Genomic DNA, 18,611 nt, shown 5'->3' on the forward strand with positions numbered 1-18,611 from the left:
TGATCCTTGCCATTTTAATTACTATGTGTCTTGGTGTTGTCCTCCTTGGATCCTTTCTGTTGGGAGTTCTGTGTAATTCCATGGTCTGTTCGATTATTTCCTCCCCCAGTTTGGGGAAGTTTTCAGCAATTATTTCTTCAAAGAGACTTTCTATCCCTTTTCCTCTTTCTTCTTCTTCTGGTACCCTTATAATACGAATATTATTCCTTTTGGCTTGGTCACATAGTTCTCTTAGTGTTGTTTCATTCCTGGAGATCCTTTTATCTCTCTCTATGTCAGCTTCTATACGTTCCTGTTCTCTGGCTTCTATTCCTTCAATGGCCTCTTGCATCTTATCCATTCTGCTTATAAATCCTTCCAGGGATTGTTTCACTTCTGTGATCTCCTTCCTGACATCTGTGATCTCCCTCCAGACTTCATCCCATTGCTCTTGCATTTTTACTCTGCATCTCATTCCATTGCTCTTGCATTTTTCTCTGCATCTCTGTCAGCATGTTCATGATTTTTATTTTGAATTCCTTTTCAGGAGGACTGGTTAGGTCTGTCTCCTTCTCAGGTGTTGTCTCTGTGATCTTTGTCTGCCTGTAGTTTTGCCTTTTCATGGTGATAGAGATAGTTTGCAGTGCTGGTATGAGTGACCGCTGGAAGAGCTTCCCTTCTTGTTGGTTTGTGGCCTTCCTCTCCCCCTTCGCAAGATGCTGGGTTCTTGCAGGTGTGGATGTGGTCTGGATGTTGTCTTGTGTCCTCTGGTCTCTATTTTAGGAAGAGTTTTCTTTGTTATATTTTCATAGCTCTATGTGTTTTTGGGAGGAGATTTCCCCTGCTCTACTCATGCCGCCATCCTGGCTCCTCCCCCAGTGTGCCCTTTTAAGTTGACTGGTAAATCCTTTGATTACAATCTCAGTGGATGCTAAGATGTTCCAGGTTTAGCTTGTATACTTCCTCTTTTTTTCCAGGGAGCTCTTGTTCCTTTTAATGGGAAATGGTATTTAGCGACCACATTCTTGGAGTGAGTGTAGCATCTATTTTTCTTAGCAATTTTTCTGAAATTACTTATAATTTACCCTGTTTCCTTAAACAGAATACACTGGACATTATTAAAATTTTATTAATGACTTAAGTATTGTGAACATTAGTTTTGGGACTGAGCTGTAAGCTGGTGACTTCCCCAGTGCCACTGATTCTTTTAAAAATTAGATTTATATTAATATTAAGTGGTACTGAATTCCAGTTCAGTTCTAGTCATTGTTTTATTTTTGTTTACCTGTGACGCAGTCGTGCTTGATGTTGGTGGGGTCTGTTTGTCACCTATAGTTAAGTCAGATGGGAAGGGAAGTCTGCTCCTCAACTAAACATTCAGCTGTGTGGGTTTTTGTTTCTGTTAAGCTTGAAGACTTTTTTAAAGGGGGTGCAAACATGGTAGTGGTGTGTGGAGGGGTATTTGCGTTTTGCTGATGGTCAGCATTGCCAGACCTCTGGTTATAGCTTTAGTAAAGGTACTTATTTATTTTAATTTGAAAACCATTTAAAGTTTAACAATAGTATTTTTAGAAGGCACCGAAGGTGTCGCGGCTCAGGCGGCCCCCTCCGCAGCCGGCGTGGGCCCCGCGGACTCCGAGGTGGAGGAAGTATTTGATGATGCATCTCCTGGAAAGCAAAAAGAAATCCAAGAGCCAGATCCTACTTATGAAGAAAAAATGCAAACTGACCGAGCAAATAGGTTTGAGTATTTATTAAAGCAAACAGAGCTGTTTGCACATTTCATTCAGCCTGCTGCTCAGAAGACTCCAACCTCACCTTTGAAAATGAAACCAGGGTGCCCACCAATAAAAAAGGATGAGAAACAGAACTTGCTTTCAGTAGGCCACTACCGACACCGTAGAACAGAGCAAGAGGAGGATGAAGAAGTATTAACAGAAAGCTCCAAAGCAACCAACGTTTGCACTGATTTGAAGACTCTCCATCATATGTAAAATGGGGTAAACTGAGAGATTATCAGGTTCGAGGATTAAATTGGCTCATTTCTTTGTATGAGAATGGCATCAGTGGTATCCTTGCAGATGAAATGGGTCTGGGAAAGACTCTTCAAACAATATCTCTTCTTGGGTATATGAAACACTATAGAAACATTCCTGGTCCTCATATGGTTTTGGTTCCTAAATCTACATTACACAACTGGATGAGTGAATTCAAGAGATGGGTACCAACACTTAGGTCTGTTTGTTTGATAGGAGATAAAGAACAAAGAGCTGCTTTTGTCAGGGATGTTTTATTACCAGGAGAATGGGATGTATGTGTAACATCTTATGAAATGCTTATAAAAGAGAAGTCTGTCTTCAAAAAATTTAATTGGAGGTACTTACTTATAGATGAAGCTCACAGGATCAAAACTGAAAAGTCTAAGTTATCAGAAATAGTGAGGGAATTCAAGACTACCAATCAATTATTATTAACTGGAACACCTCTTCAAAACAACTTGCATGAGCTCTGGTCACTTCTTAATTTTTTGTTGCCAAATGTCTTTAATTCAGCTGATGACTTTGATTCCTGGTTTGATACAAATAATTGCCTTGGGGATCAAAAGCTAGTTGAAAGGCTTCATATGGTATTGCACCGATTCCTCCTTCGAAGAATTAAAGCTGATACTGAAAAGAGTTTGCCTCCAAAGAAGGAAGTAAAAATCTATGTGGGTCTCAGCAAAATGCAGAGGGAATGGTATACTCGGATATTAATGAAGGATATAGATATACTAAACTCTGCAGGGAAGATGGACAAAATGAGGTTATTGAACATCCTGTTGCAGTTGAGGAAATGCTGTAGTCATCCATATCTCTTTGATGGAGCTGAACCTGGTCCACCTTATACCACAGATATGCATCTACTTACCAACAGTGGCAAAACGGTGGTATTAGACAAACTGCTCCCTAAATTAAAAGAACAAGGTTCATGAGTACTAATCTTCAGTCAAATGACAAGGGTGTTGGATATTCTGGAAGATTATTGTGTGTGAAGAAATTATGAGTATTGCAGATTAGATGGGCAGGCACCCCATGATGAGAGACAAGAGTCCATCAATGCATACAATGAACCAAAGAGCACAAAGTTTGTGTTCATGTTAAGCATGCGTGCTGGTGGTCTTGGCATCAGTCTTGCTACCGCTGATGTAGTAATTTTGTATGATTCAGATTGGAATCCCCAAGTAGATCTCCAGGCTATGGACCGAGCACATAGAATTGGACAAACCAAGACAGTCAGAGTGTTCTGCTTTATAACTGATAACACTGTAGAAGGAAGAATAGTGGAACGTGCTGAGATGAAACTCAGACTGGATTCAATAGTCATTCAACAAGGAAGACTTGTGGATCAGAATCTGAACAAAATTGGCAAAGATGAAATGCTTCAAATGATCAGACATGGGGCAACGCATGTATTTGCTTCAAAGGAAAGTGAGATTACTGATGAAGATATTGATGGTATTTTGGAAAGAGATGCAAAGAAGACTGCAGAGATGAATGAAAAAACTCTCCAAGATGGGTGAAAGTTCACTTAGAAACTTTACAATGGATACAGAATCGAGTGTTTATAACTTTGAAGGAGAAGATTATAGAGAAAAACAAAAGATTGCTTTCACAGAGTGGATTGAACCACCTAAAAGAGAAAGAAAAGCCAACTATGCTGTTGATGCCTATTTCAGGGAAGCTCTTCATGTCAGTGAACCTAAAGCACCAAAGGCTCCTTGACCTCCTAAACAACCCAATGTTCAGGATTTCCAGTTTTTTCTTCCACGTTTATTTGAATTACTGGAAAAAGAAATTCTGTATTACAGAAAAACTATTGGGTACAAGGTGCCTCGAAATCCTGACCTACCAAATGCAGCACAAGCACAAAAAGAAGAACAGCTTAAAATTGATGAAGCTGAACCCCTAAATGATGGAGAATTAGAAGAAAAAGAGAAGCTTCTAACACAGGGATTTACCAATTGGAATAAGAGAGATTTTAACCAGTTTATCAAAGCTAATGAGAAGTGGGGTCATGATGATATTGAAAATATAGCAAGAGAAGTAGAAGGAAAAACTCCAGAAGAAGTTATTGAATACTCAGCTGTGTTCTGGGAAAGATGCAATGAACTCCAAGACATAGAGAAGATTATGGCTCAGAATGAAAGGGGAGAGGCAAGAATTCAAAGAAGAATTAGTATCAAAAAAGCACTTGACACAAAGATTGGACGGTACAAAGCACCTTTCCATCAGCTGAGAATATCAGATGGTACTAACAAAGGAAAAACCTATACTGAGGAAGAGGATTGTTTTCTGATCTGTATGCTGCACAAACTTGGATTTGACAAAGAAAATGTTTATGATGAATTATGACAGTGTATTTGCAACTCTCCACAGTTCAGATTTGACTGGTTTCTTAAGTCCAGAACAGCAGTGGAGCTCCAGAGGAGATGTAACACCTTAATTACCTTGATTGAAAGAGAAAACATGGAACTAGAAGAAAAAGAGAAAGCAGAGAAAAAAAAAGAGGACCAAAGCCTTCAACTCAGAAACGTAAAATGGATGGAGCACCTGATGGTAGAGGAAGGAAAAAAAGCTGAAACTATGAATACATATTTGTTTTGTAATCACTAACTTTAAACTAGTAGTTCTTTAATTTACGGGTCTTCATAAGATGTACTGTTCAATGCTCAATTATGTCATTCAGAGACATCAGGTTCATCTGTTTACTGAGCTAGATGTAGTTTCACTTTTTTAAATGCAACAGCCGTGGTGAAATTTTATCATTAACACTTGAAGTAATAAAACAGGCTTCACTTATTTAAAAAAATTTACATATGTGAGAATTTACTAATTTTAAGTATATAGATCCATGAATTTTTACTGACTGACACTTTTCTGTAAGTGTTACAGAGTGTTTTACTCCCAAGTTCTTTCATTAGCCCATTTGAGGTTATACCCCTCTCTGACTTTTGGGTAAGTGCTAATCTGCTTTCTGTCACTATAGTTTTGCCTTTCCTAGAATTTCATGGAAGTAGAATCATACTACTTGTGTCTGGTTTGTTTTACTTAGTGTGATGCTCTTGAGATATATTTATATTGTTGTATTAATTTATTCCTTTTTGTTGCTGTATAGCATTCCATTTTATGGATACACTATTATTTGTCTATTTATGTTGGGTACCTCGGTAATTTCCAGTTTTGGCCATTATAAGTAAAGCTGCTGTGAGCATTTGTGTACAAATCTTTGTGTAGAAATGTTTTCATTTGTAGAATTGCTGGATTGTATGGTAAGTGTGTGTTTATAAGAAGCAGCCAAACTGTTTTCCAATGTGGTTGTGCTATTTTGTACTTCCATCAGCAGCATTACCAATACTTGGTAAATTCAAACACAAAAATAAGGATTAAATTAAACTTCACTGATAGTGAATTCTTCAGAGTCCCAAGCCAGATCCTAAAGTGGCATGATGTAGTTCTGCTTATGAATGGCAATACAGTTAGGCAGAAAACTGAATTCTTCCTTAAGTAAGCCCGATTGTTAAATTTTCAATAGCCTTCTTTGTCTTGTAAGTGTAGAACTAAGATATTTAAATACACAAGAAGTTGGAAAGTATATTTGCTAATCAGTCTAATTATAGTCATGCTTTTGCACCTGGCTTGGCATGGTGTTTGAAATACTTAGGATGTAGAATAATAGCAGTTTGTACAAATTGGATAGAGAACAGTCCATTTTCATCCATGCATATTTATGTCAGCTGTTGAACACCAGCTTTTGACATTTATAATGGGACTGAATGTAATCAGAAATTGAGGTGATTTGAAAATTGCTGGCAAAATGCATGTAATAGTGGTGGCTGAACTTTATATTTTGATGAGTATTAAAAAATGTCTGCAGTTTGTTTCAGCTGTGTATTTGGCTTACTTCTGAAGTTATCCTTTTTTGGCAATTATTTGAGACTTGTTCTAATGATTTACTGTGTCAGTATATATTCTGTGTGGGAATACAGCCTGGAAATAGTTTATACTGCATTATTTATCTGCTGAGCATTCACTGAAACCCCCATTCTTTTCTGCACAGTTACTTCTCCTGTATTTTCTACTTTTTCTCAAAGCTTTGTTATCACCTATTGGTCTTGATAAGTACTTGAACACAATTTCTGGAACATTTTAAAAAGAATAGAGTATTAAGTAGTGGTTATGAGCATTTTAGGAAGTAAGGTGATTTTGTAGTTATCACAAGGAAGAATCTCTAGACAAGTCGAGCCAAATGAACAGTTCCTTTTTTTTAGAAGAATTTTGGGGCCTAAAAACTATTAAATTCTGAAGCTGTAAATAGTAACTATCCTTTTAGTGACTATTGTATGTGGGTTGCTTTTATATGATGGTATCTCTAATCTTCAAAGCATGTGATATTCTGCAAGATGGGTGTTGTTTTTATTTTAATGAAATTTTGGAAAGATTAAACTATTGCCTCTAGTTCACGTAATGAACACTTGGGTTTGTGTTGAAGCACAAGTTTCTCTGATTCAAATTTTTGATACCTTGTTAAAATTCAAAGATAAGCTATTTGACTACAAGAAATCATGGATAAGATGAAGAAACATGATTTGGTACTAAGGAAGGTTGGAATGAATTTGTAACTAATAGAGCAGTCTAATGTATCAACCTCCACTGAGATCTCAGGTGATCTACCAAAAGGCTTTATCTTTAGTTTTAACTTAAAACTTTGTTAAAAAACAAGACAAAACCCTGCAACATAGCTAAAACTGCACCAGGTATAAGTTGGAGGAGCCTTGGCATAATTGAAGTTTAAGTGAGAAGGATTTAAAGATGTTAGATTTTGTTAATTGTGTGGGCTAACAATGGTGGTGTGGGGTAGTGGCCAAAAGAACTAGGGTACGTTTACAGTACACATCAATAAATAGTACGGCCCTCAGAAAAAATGTTTCTACTAGACAATATGATACTGTCAGTGTCGTGTTTTATGTAGAGTTTTGATTAATTGTTGTGTTTGGGAACAGCAGCTGAGATAATGAAGGATTTAAGAATTATTAAAGGGTTAGGTGGTGTTTCATCTGGAGAAGAAAGGAGCCAGCAAGTGTGAGATACCAGATAATAGAAGTTTTCCTCTTTAATTCTGTAGGGCAGAACTAAGATCTGTAGTTGATTTATGGTCATGCTATTAAAAACAGGTATTTCTTTTTTTTTTAAATTAAGCTAACATTGATATACACTCTGATGAAGGTTTCACAAGAAAAACAATGTGTTTACTACATTCACCCATATTTTTGAGTCCTTTCCATACCCCACTGCAGTCACTGTCCGTCAGTGTAGTAAGATGCCACAGAATCACTACTTGTCTACTCTGTGCTATACTGTCTTCCCTGTGACCTCCCACACACCATTAAGAACAGGTATTTCTAACAGATGACCAGTTATCCAAGGGAAAAGGGGAGGATAATCTAACATCTGTGATTGGAGGGATTGGCTGCCACGTGAGGCAGTGAACTGAGTTACTAGATTTATGTTTATGTGGAAGGCAAATGATCACCTATATGTGCTATTGTAGGAATGGATTCCTGCATGAATTAAGAATTGGTGATTTGCAAACTTTTTGACCTCTCTCCACACTAAGAAACATGTTTTTCATTGCAACTAAGTATAAATCTGAGAGTGTATGAAATATAAACTTCATGAAATAATGTATACCCATATTACATGCATTGCCAATATTTTGTTATATTTCATTATTTTTAAAAAGCTGATTGCTCATCACTGAATTGATTTAACTATTCACTAATGGATTGAGACTCAATTTGAAATATACTGAATTTAGAATAATCTCTAAAATTGTGGCAACACTATGATCCTATTATTGTTCCTACTCAATAATATAGAAATTAGACCCAGAAAATTCCACATTTTAAATGTCTGAAGGTTATTAATTTTGATGATAAACATCTCTAGGGAGGTTGAAATGAGAAAATATTCTTGTATCCTTTGAATCTTTCCACCTCTGCCCCTGTCACTCCTGCTGTCCCTTTAACTCTTCCCTAAATCAGTTTTTTTCCATTGTTTCTTCTCCTTAATTTTACTTTTAGCCTTTTGAAGAATCTCTTCTTAAATAGTTTTTCATTATCTCATTCCCCACCCCGAATTAACATTTGGTGGCAGTTGTTCTTTCACTTAATGTTTTTCCTGAATTCATAATAACATCTTCTGACAGTTTTACATAAACTCGTAATCATTTACATAAGGAATAATTGGCTTTCTTATTTGATACCCATCGTCTTAAGGGAGTTATCTTTTATCTGAAATATTATGACACATGATTAATTTAAGAGAATTGCAAAAAAGAGAAAAAGTAAAGTAAAAGACAAAATAAGGTTTTCATTTTGACTCACAGAAGGAAGGCCAAGAAGTTGTTCTGTGTAAACTTCTTAACCAGATGTTACTCTGTCTTAGAACTGGTTTATGTGAGTTAAATGGACAAAGCAAAAGCCTGCAGTTTCTTAAAGTTGCTAAAAGTCAGATGTTTTGGGGATTATATACAGTGAAATGGAATTATGTAAAGGGAAATGACAATTTTTTGTACTAAAGAATTATAATTATCTTTAGTTCCGAAATGCCATATCTATTTGCAAAGTGATTGGTAATGTTAACTGAATTACCTGCAGCGGGCTGCTGTTTGATTATTTTCTAGATTAGTAATCCCTGCCGCTCCACCCATTTTACTCTCTCTTCTTCCTCTGTAAGGCATGCTAAGTAATTGTGAATTTATTTAAATATTAGCCTAAACAAAGCACAATTATGAGTTGCTGTACAGCAAGTAATATTTTTAGTTATTCCTAAAAACTGAACATGATGAGTTTTTAGAGTACCAGGTGAAGGCAATAGCTAGCTGGAAGGACCTTCTTGAAATAGAAAAAGATACTGCTTTTTAGGGAATTTATTTGTTTTAGATTATTGCTTGTCCTGAGAAAATGTAATTAAAAAAATAATTAGGGTGTTAAGACTATTGAAGTTAATTATATGCACTTTTTATGACCAGAGACTTTGAGATGGAGCAATAAGATAACATCACTAGAACTAAAAAACAGAAGTACTTCATTGTCTTTAATTGAAATCTAATCAGCGTAATTTATCCTTTTACTTACCCTTTGATTCAGAGAGGCAGCCACTCTGAATATAATTTAGCATATTCTTTCCAGTCTGTTTTTTCTATGTACTTTTTTACATAGCTCATGTTATGTTGTATATAGTTTTGTATCTTGTTTTGTTTAATATAATTTTTCTGATTTCATATTATTTCATTGGATGGACATATTTCTCATACTTAATACTTTATTTTAAAACCCAGTGATACACAAGTAAGATTTCTGAGTTTCAGAAACTGTTCAGATTCTTTTGTTTTACTGGAGTTGGTGTTCTGTTGGTTTGGGGTTTTGTTTTTGTTTTTGTTTTTGCTTGAAATAGTTTTTTTTTTTTTCATGTATCTTGAGCATCTTTAAATAAAAAGATTAGGGTTGTAGTAATATTTGACTAGACTGTTTTTTTCTTCTCCCAGTGCTCCCGTGTTTTATCAAATTTAGTACAATGTTAGAGGAATGTGATAGTGGGATATAGCTTGGGGCTTCAAAATATTTTAAAGTTAATACATATTCTTCCATTTATATCAAAATTAGAGGAGATATATCCAAGAATTGAGTCTTATTTACCATAATATTCTCTTTCCTTTCTTTCTATATTGTTGCTTAATTCAGACATTTTGAATAAATGATGTAGTGATTTTTCCCTTTGGATGTCCAGCATTAAAGGTAGCCATTGCATAAGATAGTTTTCCCTTTTTTCTTATTACTAGGATGAAGGTAACTATACGAAGGTTTGGAATGGTTAAGGAAGGCTGACATTAATAGCTCTCAGCTGCTAAGTAGCAGAGGTGTGGTAGAAAGCCAAGCCAAGAAAAGGGACAATGTTCCTTTAAGGCTTTAAGAACTCGGAGAAATACCAGGGTGCTTGAGTTTAAAGCAATGTAACAATGTACCTCCCACCGGGACCCAGTGATATGGAACTGCTTGTTGATCATAGTCATGTAGGCCCATTAGTTTACAATAGAGGATCCGGGTACCCTTTATTGAGATAGGTTAAAACATAACTAGCATTCTGGCTGAACTTAAAGTGCACTAACAGCTCCCACTGCAACATTCTTGGGGGCTGACTCTCCTTCACCCATGTAGTGGATGTATAAAAGGCATGGCCCTGCTGCACTCGGGGTCAGCCTTTGGATATGAATCCTCTGTGCCAGTGCTAGCACTATAATAAACTGCTTCTTGCCAAACGTCTTGGTGTCCTGGTTCCTTGTTTGTAGTTCCCGCAGTTCCTGCAACAAAGGCTTAACGTTGTTGAAAGTTGACCTTAACACTAATAAATTTGTCCATGATGCTATGAAGATATGTGTTAATAGGGAAGGTTGTGAGCTGGAAGTCTAAGCATGGAACTGAGTCAGAATCATGAGGTTGCAAGTGACTTCTGGTCTTTTATATATAGTCAATCACTCTGTTTTTTCCCCATTATTCATTAAGTAAATACACTAGTTCAATAATTTCAGCTAACATGTGCCATTTTTTCCCTATATGCCAGGCTAAGTACTTTTCACATGAACTGTTAGCTAATTGTTGTGAACTTCTAGTCACCATGTTAGAAAAATAACAGTGTTTTGTGTGATGAGGGTTATTTTCAGTTTGATCTGTGGTTGGTTGCTAATGCATTAGATGTGCTTGTTTATAAACTTCCCTGCTGTCTTATGCAAGGTGAATTGATTTTTCTAGATATAGCAGTAGAAGCATTCTTGTAAAAAGCAGTTGTTTTTAAAACAAGTTAAAAGTACTTGAGGTGGATTTAAAATTTTTAAATTAAAAAGCAAATGAGAATAAGGGATTACTTGTCGTATCTCAGAGGGATCGTGATTCCTGGAATTGAAAACTGTCCTAAAGTCTGGAGAGAGGCAGCCAGACCTGTGGTTGTTGACTGCGGCTGAACTGTAGGTCAAAGCCAGGGTGGGGTTGGGAGTAGTGGAAAAACACTTAATTTTGACTGCAATTTTGTTGTTGTTGTTATCATTAAGGTACAATTACATGAGCAACATTATGGTCACTAGACTCCCCCTATTATCAAGTCCCCACCATGGTTGTAGTTTTAAAGGCTGCATTTTAGTTTTTATTGATTCACTAGCCTTAATTTCTAAATATAAATATAATGTTGAACAGTATGGGCATTGCATGTGTATGTTGATGGAACATAGGAGTGGGGTGGGAGTAGTGTTATTAGGGAAAAGAACAGAAGCGTCTTGCTTTTTCTTCTTTCTTGATTCCCTAGAGTCCTTTCCCCACCTCATGCAGTAATCAGTGGCTACCAGTAATAATTAAAGTGCTAAGTAGAAAACTTGTGTAATTTATTTAACAATAGGGGTTCGGACAGTAAAAGACCACGAGAAATAAGCATGGAGAACAAGTTTCCTTCATGATTTCAAGATAGTAAATGTGAGATAATTGCAATTTCCCTTTCCCAATGAATTCTCCATCTCTCTCTTCTGCAAAGGTTATCAAACCTTCAGATGACCAGATGTGATTCTTTGATTTGGCCTAAAGATCCTAGATATTTGCTTGTCAAAATAAGTCCTTACTGTAAGGCTGGAGGCACTGGAGGGAGGAAAGCGAGGACAGTGCAAATGGAACAAAGACAGCACCAAATAGCTCTGTGCCATATGAAGAAGGAACAGACAGGTCTTCCGGGATTCCAATCCCATGACATGCCAACAAACCCCGGATGCAGACCCCCTCCATCCTGAAGGAGGAGACGTCTGGCTGTCCATCACTTGACCCTGAGCCAATAAAAAAATTCCCCACATACCCCTGGCACGGCTCACTTCCCCCTCCCCTCCCTGTGCTTATAAAAACTCCCCACCTATCTGGTTACCCGTGACTTCCCAGGCCTGTAACTAGCCAGACCGGGGAACATCGCCTGGGAATTGCGTTCAAATAAACTACCTGGCCCTTTGTTTCCTCTCTTTACCTGCTTATTTCGGCTAGAATTTATCTTACACTTACCTGTAATGACATGGAACTCATAAAGCAGCAGTCATTTCCTTTCTGCATCGATGCTCTTTGATCTGAGGCTGGTCTGAAGATGTCAAGTGAATGAACAAGTATTGGTTTTAGTTCATTATTTATTATCAAAGGAATTGTAGAGAACTTTGAAAAGCACATGGAAAAGATTAATGGGCCATAATTCCATTATTTGTAGGTAAATCAATTAGTGCTCTTTTTTCAGTCTTTTTTTCTAGGCACTATAAAATCAGCTCTTAATTAAATTGAGTAATGGATTGGGAGAAGGGACAGCCTTTAGAGATTATTTCAGATCATGGTTATAATTGTAGGCAGGTTATATGAGGGTGACTAGTAATAGGGAATTGGGACCTTTGCTGGCTAGGAAATTAATAGCTTTAGTGGCTGGGTTTCTGTTGGTGCTGTGGAGGAGATCAAGAGTTTGGACTCTTGGATTTCCTACTTCTTGATGGAACCAGAAGAACCTCTGGATGTGGTCAGGATAGGCATTTATTTATAATCACCTGTGGCCAAATTCTAGCACTCCTAAAGTAGAAATGTGTCCCTATCCCTGCACTAATCTAAAAACCAGATAATCTCCCAGTAATTGAGAGTTCATAGAGTGTACAGTTCTGCATCCATTCTGTATGAAGTGTTTTTTTTTAAAATAATTTTAGTAGAATGATAATGAGTCATCTTGAATTTGGAAGATTAGTTCAGGCTGGTGGAGCTAGTGTTATCGGGAAACATTAGATTTTGCCTGTAACACTAAGGAGAAACAGGCACTAGCAAGACTGGCAGTAGGTTCATTTGTGGGATAAATCAAATAATCCAATATTTAATAGTTCCAGCAGTGGACTGACATTCTGTCAGTTATACTAAGGAACTTTAGATGCTCTCTTTTGGGAAATTTGTCTTATGGGATTATTTATATACTGTTTTGCTTTACATGATTCATTCACAGAAAGTATGTGTTAAGTTTAACAGAAGTATCTTATTTTTTAAAATTAGAATTTCTTGGGATATATTGGATCTTTGGAAAAAATTTGACTACTTGTTTCATTGTAGAAATGTGCAGCTGGAATATTAATTTATTCTTGTAACTTATTTTATACATGAAAGTTATTACTTGTTAATTAGTATTTCTTTTTTACAGTTTCTCTTCAGCAGCGGGTAGCAGAATTGGAAAAAATTAATGCAGAATTTTTACGTGCACAGCAGCAGCTTGAGCAAGAATTTAACCAAAAGAGAGCAAAATTTAAAGAGTTATATTTGGCTAAAGAGGGTAAGTGCTTAAGTCTCCTCCCGACCCCCATACTAGAACTGCCTTAAAATATCAAGCTTTATGGTAGTACAGTGTTAATTTTATCATTGGATAAACTTTGATTTTATTTGTATTTAGAGTGTATAATAAAAGCTTATTTAGAGGCTAGTGTTAAGAATGGAATTGAAAAACAAGTTGAAAAATGCATTATTCAGATTATTCCTTGTCTTCTGACCTTAATGATGATATTTAATATAGTAGGCTATATAGTCCTAGGACACAGGACTTTGAGTGCTCTTAATACTTGAGAGAGTGCCCCGGGCAAATCAGGACTGCCATTCTAGTAATAGCCTTAGCCATTGTTATGTTAAAACTGACGGTTCCTTGAATTTTTTCAACAGATGTTCATTTATTTATCAATAAGTATTTAATGCCTACTGTGAGTCAGACATTGTGCCTGCATGTGGTTATACAGAAGGAACAAAATTCACATGGTTCTTTAACTTGAAGGACTTCAGCTCTCTTGAGGAAACCAGATATTAAGTAATTGTGTGAGTTGGTTTAAGGCAAGTGTAAAAGGCAAGTATCTATGAAGGCATATCATCAGTGACTCATCTGAAGGATAAGGGGAGAGCTTACGTTTTGGGTACTGATCTAGGAAAGTGTGTTTCTGGTTTCCAGATCCTCTGGATGGTTCTCAGCTCACAATGTGCAGTGGAATAGCACCAGTACCACTGTGACCTGGGAACTTGTTAGAAAGGCAACACTTTTGGTCCTACCCCAGATTTAGGAGGAGAAACTCAGGAATTAGGGTCCAGCCATCAGTGTTTTAGGGAGCTCTGGAGATGATTCAGATGCACACTAAAGTCTGAACCACTGCTCTAGTCTGGACCACTGGCTCTAAACTTTAACATTAGTAAAAATCACCTGGGGAGTTTATTGGAGCGCAGTGCTCTGGGGTGCGGCCCAGAACTCAGGTTTCTGAAAAGCTAGTGGTGTAATACTGCTTGTCCAAGGACCACAGCTTTAGAATCATTTCTCTATAGACTAGTGATTGTACAATTTTTAAATTTACAAATTCCATAAAATATTGAGACAGGGACCGTGGATGTAGTCAGAGTAGGGTGAGGGTCTCCGGAGGGGGCAGGGCGGGATATTTGCAGTCAGAGCAATGTAACTACATGCAAGGAAACCGCCCTGCTAAAACTCCATGTTAAACATTGAGCTCTAGAATCATTCTTCAGTGAAATCCGTTAATGTTCCCCAGATAAAGAAGAGTAGCACATGTTTTTTTATGCTAACCATTTATAATCATGTGTAAGGTTCACTTTAGCATACTAAAAGGCCCAGGCCTATGTGCTGTCTTTCCTCCTTCAGATCTGATGAAGTGATTCTTGCAAGCTGGGCAACTAATTTAGCAAGTAAGCCCAGGCATAAACAACACAGTAAAAGGCAGGAAGGATTCCACCTTAAAGATAAGATTGCATTTTAATACCCAAGAAGTTAAGAGTTAGAAATTCTTAACTTACTCTTCAGCAAACAATACCTCAGCCCACCTTGGGGGCTGAGCAGGTGGTCTTGTTTCATATGCCCCCAGACCAAGATGCTGGTATCTCAGGGAGAAATCATCAGAGGAAGTTGCTTGTGTTAAGTTAATTCTAAATATTCAGGGACCACTTAACAAGTCCACGCCCCGAAGTTTTTTCATGTTCTCGAAAAATCCTCAGCTGCCTATAAAACCCCCTAGACAATGCACCACTACGGACTCTCTAGTCCCCTCCTGGCATGAGCCGGAAGCTCTTTCCTTTCACTGTATCTCTAAATAAAAGCCTGTACCTTGCTCTCCTACCTTGACACTTTGTGAAGCTCATTCTTTGGCTCCGCAAACAAGAACCCTGGCATCAATATTTATATAACTTGTCACACCTTTTTAAAGTTGATGTCAAAATTTTTTATTTCAAATGTAAAATGATACAAAGGATGTAAATTCTATCTTATTATCAATACTTACAATTCAGAATAAAACCTCATACTTTTAAACATATCCAATGGAATCAATCATAGTGATTTAATATCCATCACCATAAAAAATACATGAGTAAGCTCTTTAGCAGAAATTTTACATTTTTTTCCCTCCTTGTGTTGGGTTTTCTTTTTTACATCTTCCTCAGAAGTTTATTCTAAAAAGAACACAATTCAAGTGTGCATCAGAATTTTACTTGTAGGGTTTGTTAAAACAAAGATTGCTGCCTCCCATCCTAAGAATTTCTGATTCACTAGGTCTGGGAATCTAGAATTGTATTTCTAGCAGGTTACCAGGAGATGCTGATGTTGCTGGTTCAGGGACCATACTTGAGAACCACTGGCCTAAACAAATATTTTGTGCTTGAAAGCCATTTAAAAAAATTTTGGTCAGACTCATCTAAAACAAAAATATGCATGTAAATTTCTTCTTTATTGAGTTATCATTACAGTTATTCAAAGTATATAATTCACCATGAATATTTTATACATTAAAAAAAGTTATTATTAAAATGTAAAAGTTATTGGAAACGCAGATCTTATGAGATATATTGGATCTCCAATTAAGTTATTAACCTCTGGGTGAATATCTTTCTCAAAGAAGGTGTTTCAGGTTTTTTTCTTGTTAAATAGATGTAAGTGTTGAGAACCCTTGGTCTCATAAATAAGTAGGTGAAGATAGAAGATTTTTAAATAGCTATTATTATTCCATTTTCTTAACTCTTTCTGAATTATATGTTAAGTCATAGTGGTCTGCTTCAAAAATATTTTTATTCTATTGGCAGATAACTCAATAAGGTCTTCCTTCAATTTTGTTGAAAGCAGACTTTGCAACCTGCCAAAATATTTGTTACCCACTTACTAGTCATTCCCTTTTTTGTTACTGATAATGATACTTGAAATTGTCTCTCTGGTTTGATATCAGGGTAGTTTTTACACACAGGGCAGTGAACCGTAGTAAAATTCAGGATGGGTGAGAAGCCTTTCTTTTGTTAAGTAGGATAAGGGTGTTAGGTAAAGGGAGGTGGGCAAAGACAATCTGTACTTAAATACCCCTCTATTTTAGGAAAGAATATTTATGAAAGTTGAGGATATTGAAGTAGATTACTTTAAATCAATATTGTAAGGTTGAAGGCACCTGGGGGAGGGTTGAGCACGTCGGACACTGATGACGTGCCAAAGGCCCTAGCTGTTGCCCCTCCCAACCTGAAAAATGTGCCTTGGGCTAGCCAATCCTCCTGCCGCTGTAAATCTAAGCTCTGCCTCCCCCTACCTTCTTTAAAAACCCACTGCCTGTCTACTTACATGCGACTTTCCCAGCCTCCATTTCTGTAGACTGAGAAACCTCGCCCAGGAATTGCATTCAAATAAACTACCTGGCCTTTTGTTGCCTCTCTTCGCCTGCTTATTTTGGCTAGAATTTATCTTACAAATATGTGCCTATGAATCCCTTGGAAAAGCTTTGCATACCACCAGGGGTGTATGTACCCCACTTTGAAGACCACTGCCTTGGAGTGGTGTTATTCAGAGTATAGGTTAAAACCCATTGATGGATAACCCATTAAGTGGGTTGTGACCAGCAATTAAAAAAAAAAGAATACAGTGGAAAATAATAGACCCTGTTAAACTTTGTAAGGCTTAAGTAAGTACAGTTGCACAAAATGTTTTGTTTCAGTTACATATATACGTGTATATATAGAGTTGCAATATAAAATATATTTCTTGCTGTGAATTATGGTCAGAGAAGTTTGAAAGCCAGTGTTCTGTAGGTGGAAGGTTCATAGGCTTCCCAGAATTCCACCCTGGCTTGGAAAGGCTTACCTACTGACTGTAGTATGAAATGGGGTTTTGTTTTCTCATGGCTTACGTAGGAGGGCTGTTTCCTATTTGATTTTGTTCCTTCATATCATAGGCTGACAAGGAGATGGGAAAGCTGCTGTTCCTGTGTAGGCATGGTGGCACTGCAAGACACTGTGGAGGTTGGGATGAATGAGATGCTTTTTATCTTCAAGAAAGTATAGTGTACTGGGGTAGATGATACATTTTGCACAGTGTCATTGCTCTAATGTTAGGTATTACGAGTAGTAAGTTCTGTCCAGTTCTTCAATATGTTCATGTGGATTTGTTAACCGCTCCTTTTAAAATTTGTTTAACCTTGAATTGATGAGACAGCACTCTAAACTCTGTGCAATGGTATGTTCTTATCTGTAATACCTTTAATGTATATGTCTAAGGTTATGGCGGTACTTCCTCTGATGACTAATTCAAACTCAGTATGATACTGGCTATGACATCCTTTTGTCCTTTCACCTTTCACACCAATAACTGTTTTGTTTTGGTTTGGTTTGATGCTTGATCATCCTGTAGAGCTTTCTCTTTCACTCTTTGCTTATGTAATAAATTCAAGTTAATCTTGTTTAAGATTTGTTCATTTTGCTTTCTGTTTTTCTCTGTCCCCAAATAAAACTTTTAGGGTTTCTCTTGTTCTTATTTTCTTTTTGGAATTATAAAATTTTCTGTAAAATTCTGAAGAAATGAAAATGACTAAGAATCATTTCTGAAATACATTATCAGTTAGTTTTATATCTGATCTAAACAGCTTGTAATGTGAGTTCATTAAAATATACTTGATATGTTCTAATTGCTTTGAATACATCTAGACTCAGTAAATAATCTCTATGTGTACTATTACATATTTCCTATCTGAAGTTCTCAGTGAACTTAAGTTGGCCATAGAGAACAATTTTGGTAACTTTTACAAAATTTCAAAAGGAGGAATGTGATCCTTCTTGAGATTTTTTGGTGGCATTTCTAAAGAAAATGCATAATGTATGAAAGTTAAATGTTAATACAGTTTCTGTCTTTGCTGTTAGCCTGTATTGCAACAAAAATTAAATCTGAAATGTCACCTAAAGCAACAGTTTATTACTGCATTTACTCTGAAGTATAAACCTAGTCTTTTCTTTTTTTTTCTTTTTTTTATAGGGTGTCATTAATATACAGTCTTACAAAGGTTTCACATGAGCAGCATTGTGGTTACTACATTCACCCATATTATCAAGTCCCCCCACACATCATTGCAGTCACTGTCCATCAGTGTAGTAAGGTGCCACAGAGTCACCACTTGTCTTCTCTTAAACCTCGTTGTTTATGATTGTTACAGGTAACAGTATAAGTCATGGTTTTGATGTGCACATCAGTATTTGTTTTATCTTTCAGCAAATC

The 18,611-nt window shown here is 36.7% G+C and overlaps 1 protein-coding gene and 1 pseudogene across 5 annotated transcripts in view; both read left to right on the top strand.

Moving 5' to 3' along the window:
- The window catches only part of RABEP1 (rabaptin, RAB GTPase binding effector protein 1), a 123,754-nt gene that overhangs the window by 34,133 nt on the left and 71,010 nt on the right, over positions 1-18,611 (top strand). For all 5 annotated transcript variants that reach the window (XM_037026855.2, XM_037026858.2, XM_037026859.2 and 2 more), the window contains exon 2: positions 13,257-13,385. In XM_037026855.2, coding sequence (XP_036882750.1) covers positions 13,257-13,385 — 129 coding nt within the window. The remainder of the gene's footprint in view (positions 1-13,256; positions 13,386-18,611) is intronic.
- On the top strand, positions 617-7,687 carry LOC108408559 (SWI/SNF-related matrix-associated actin-dependent regulator of chromatin subfamily A member 5 pseudogene; annotated as a pseudogene).

The sequence above is a fragment of the Manis javanica genome, chromosome 4 (assembly GCF_040802235.1).
Source record: "Manis javanica isolate MJ-LG chromosome 4, MJ_LKY, whole genome shotgun sequence".
Taxonomy (NCBI): Eukaryota; Metazoa; Chordata; class Mammalia; order Pholidota; family Manidae; genus Manis; species Manis javanica.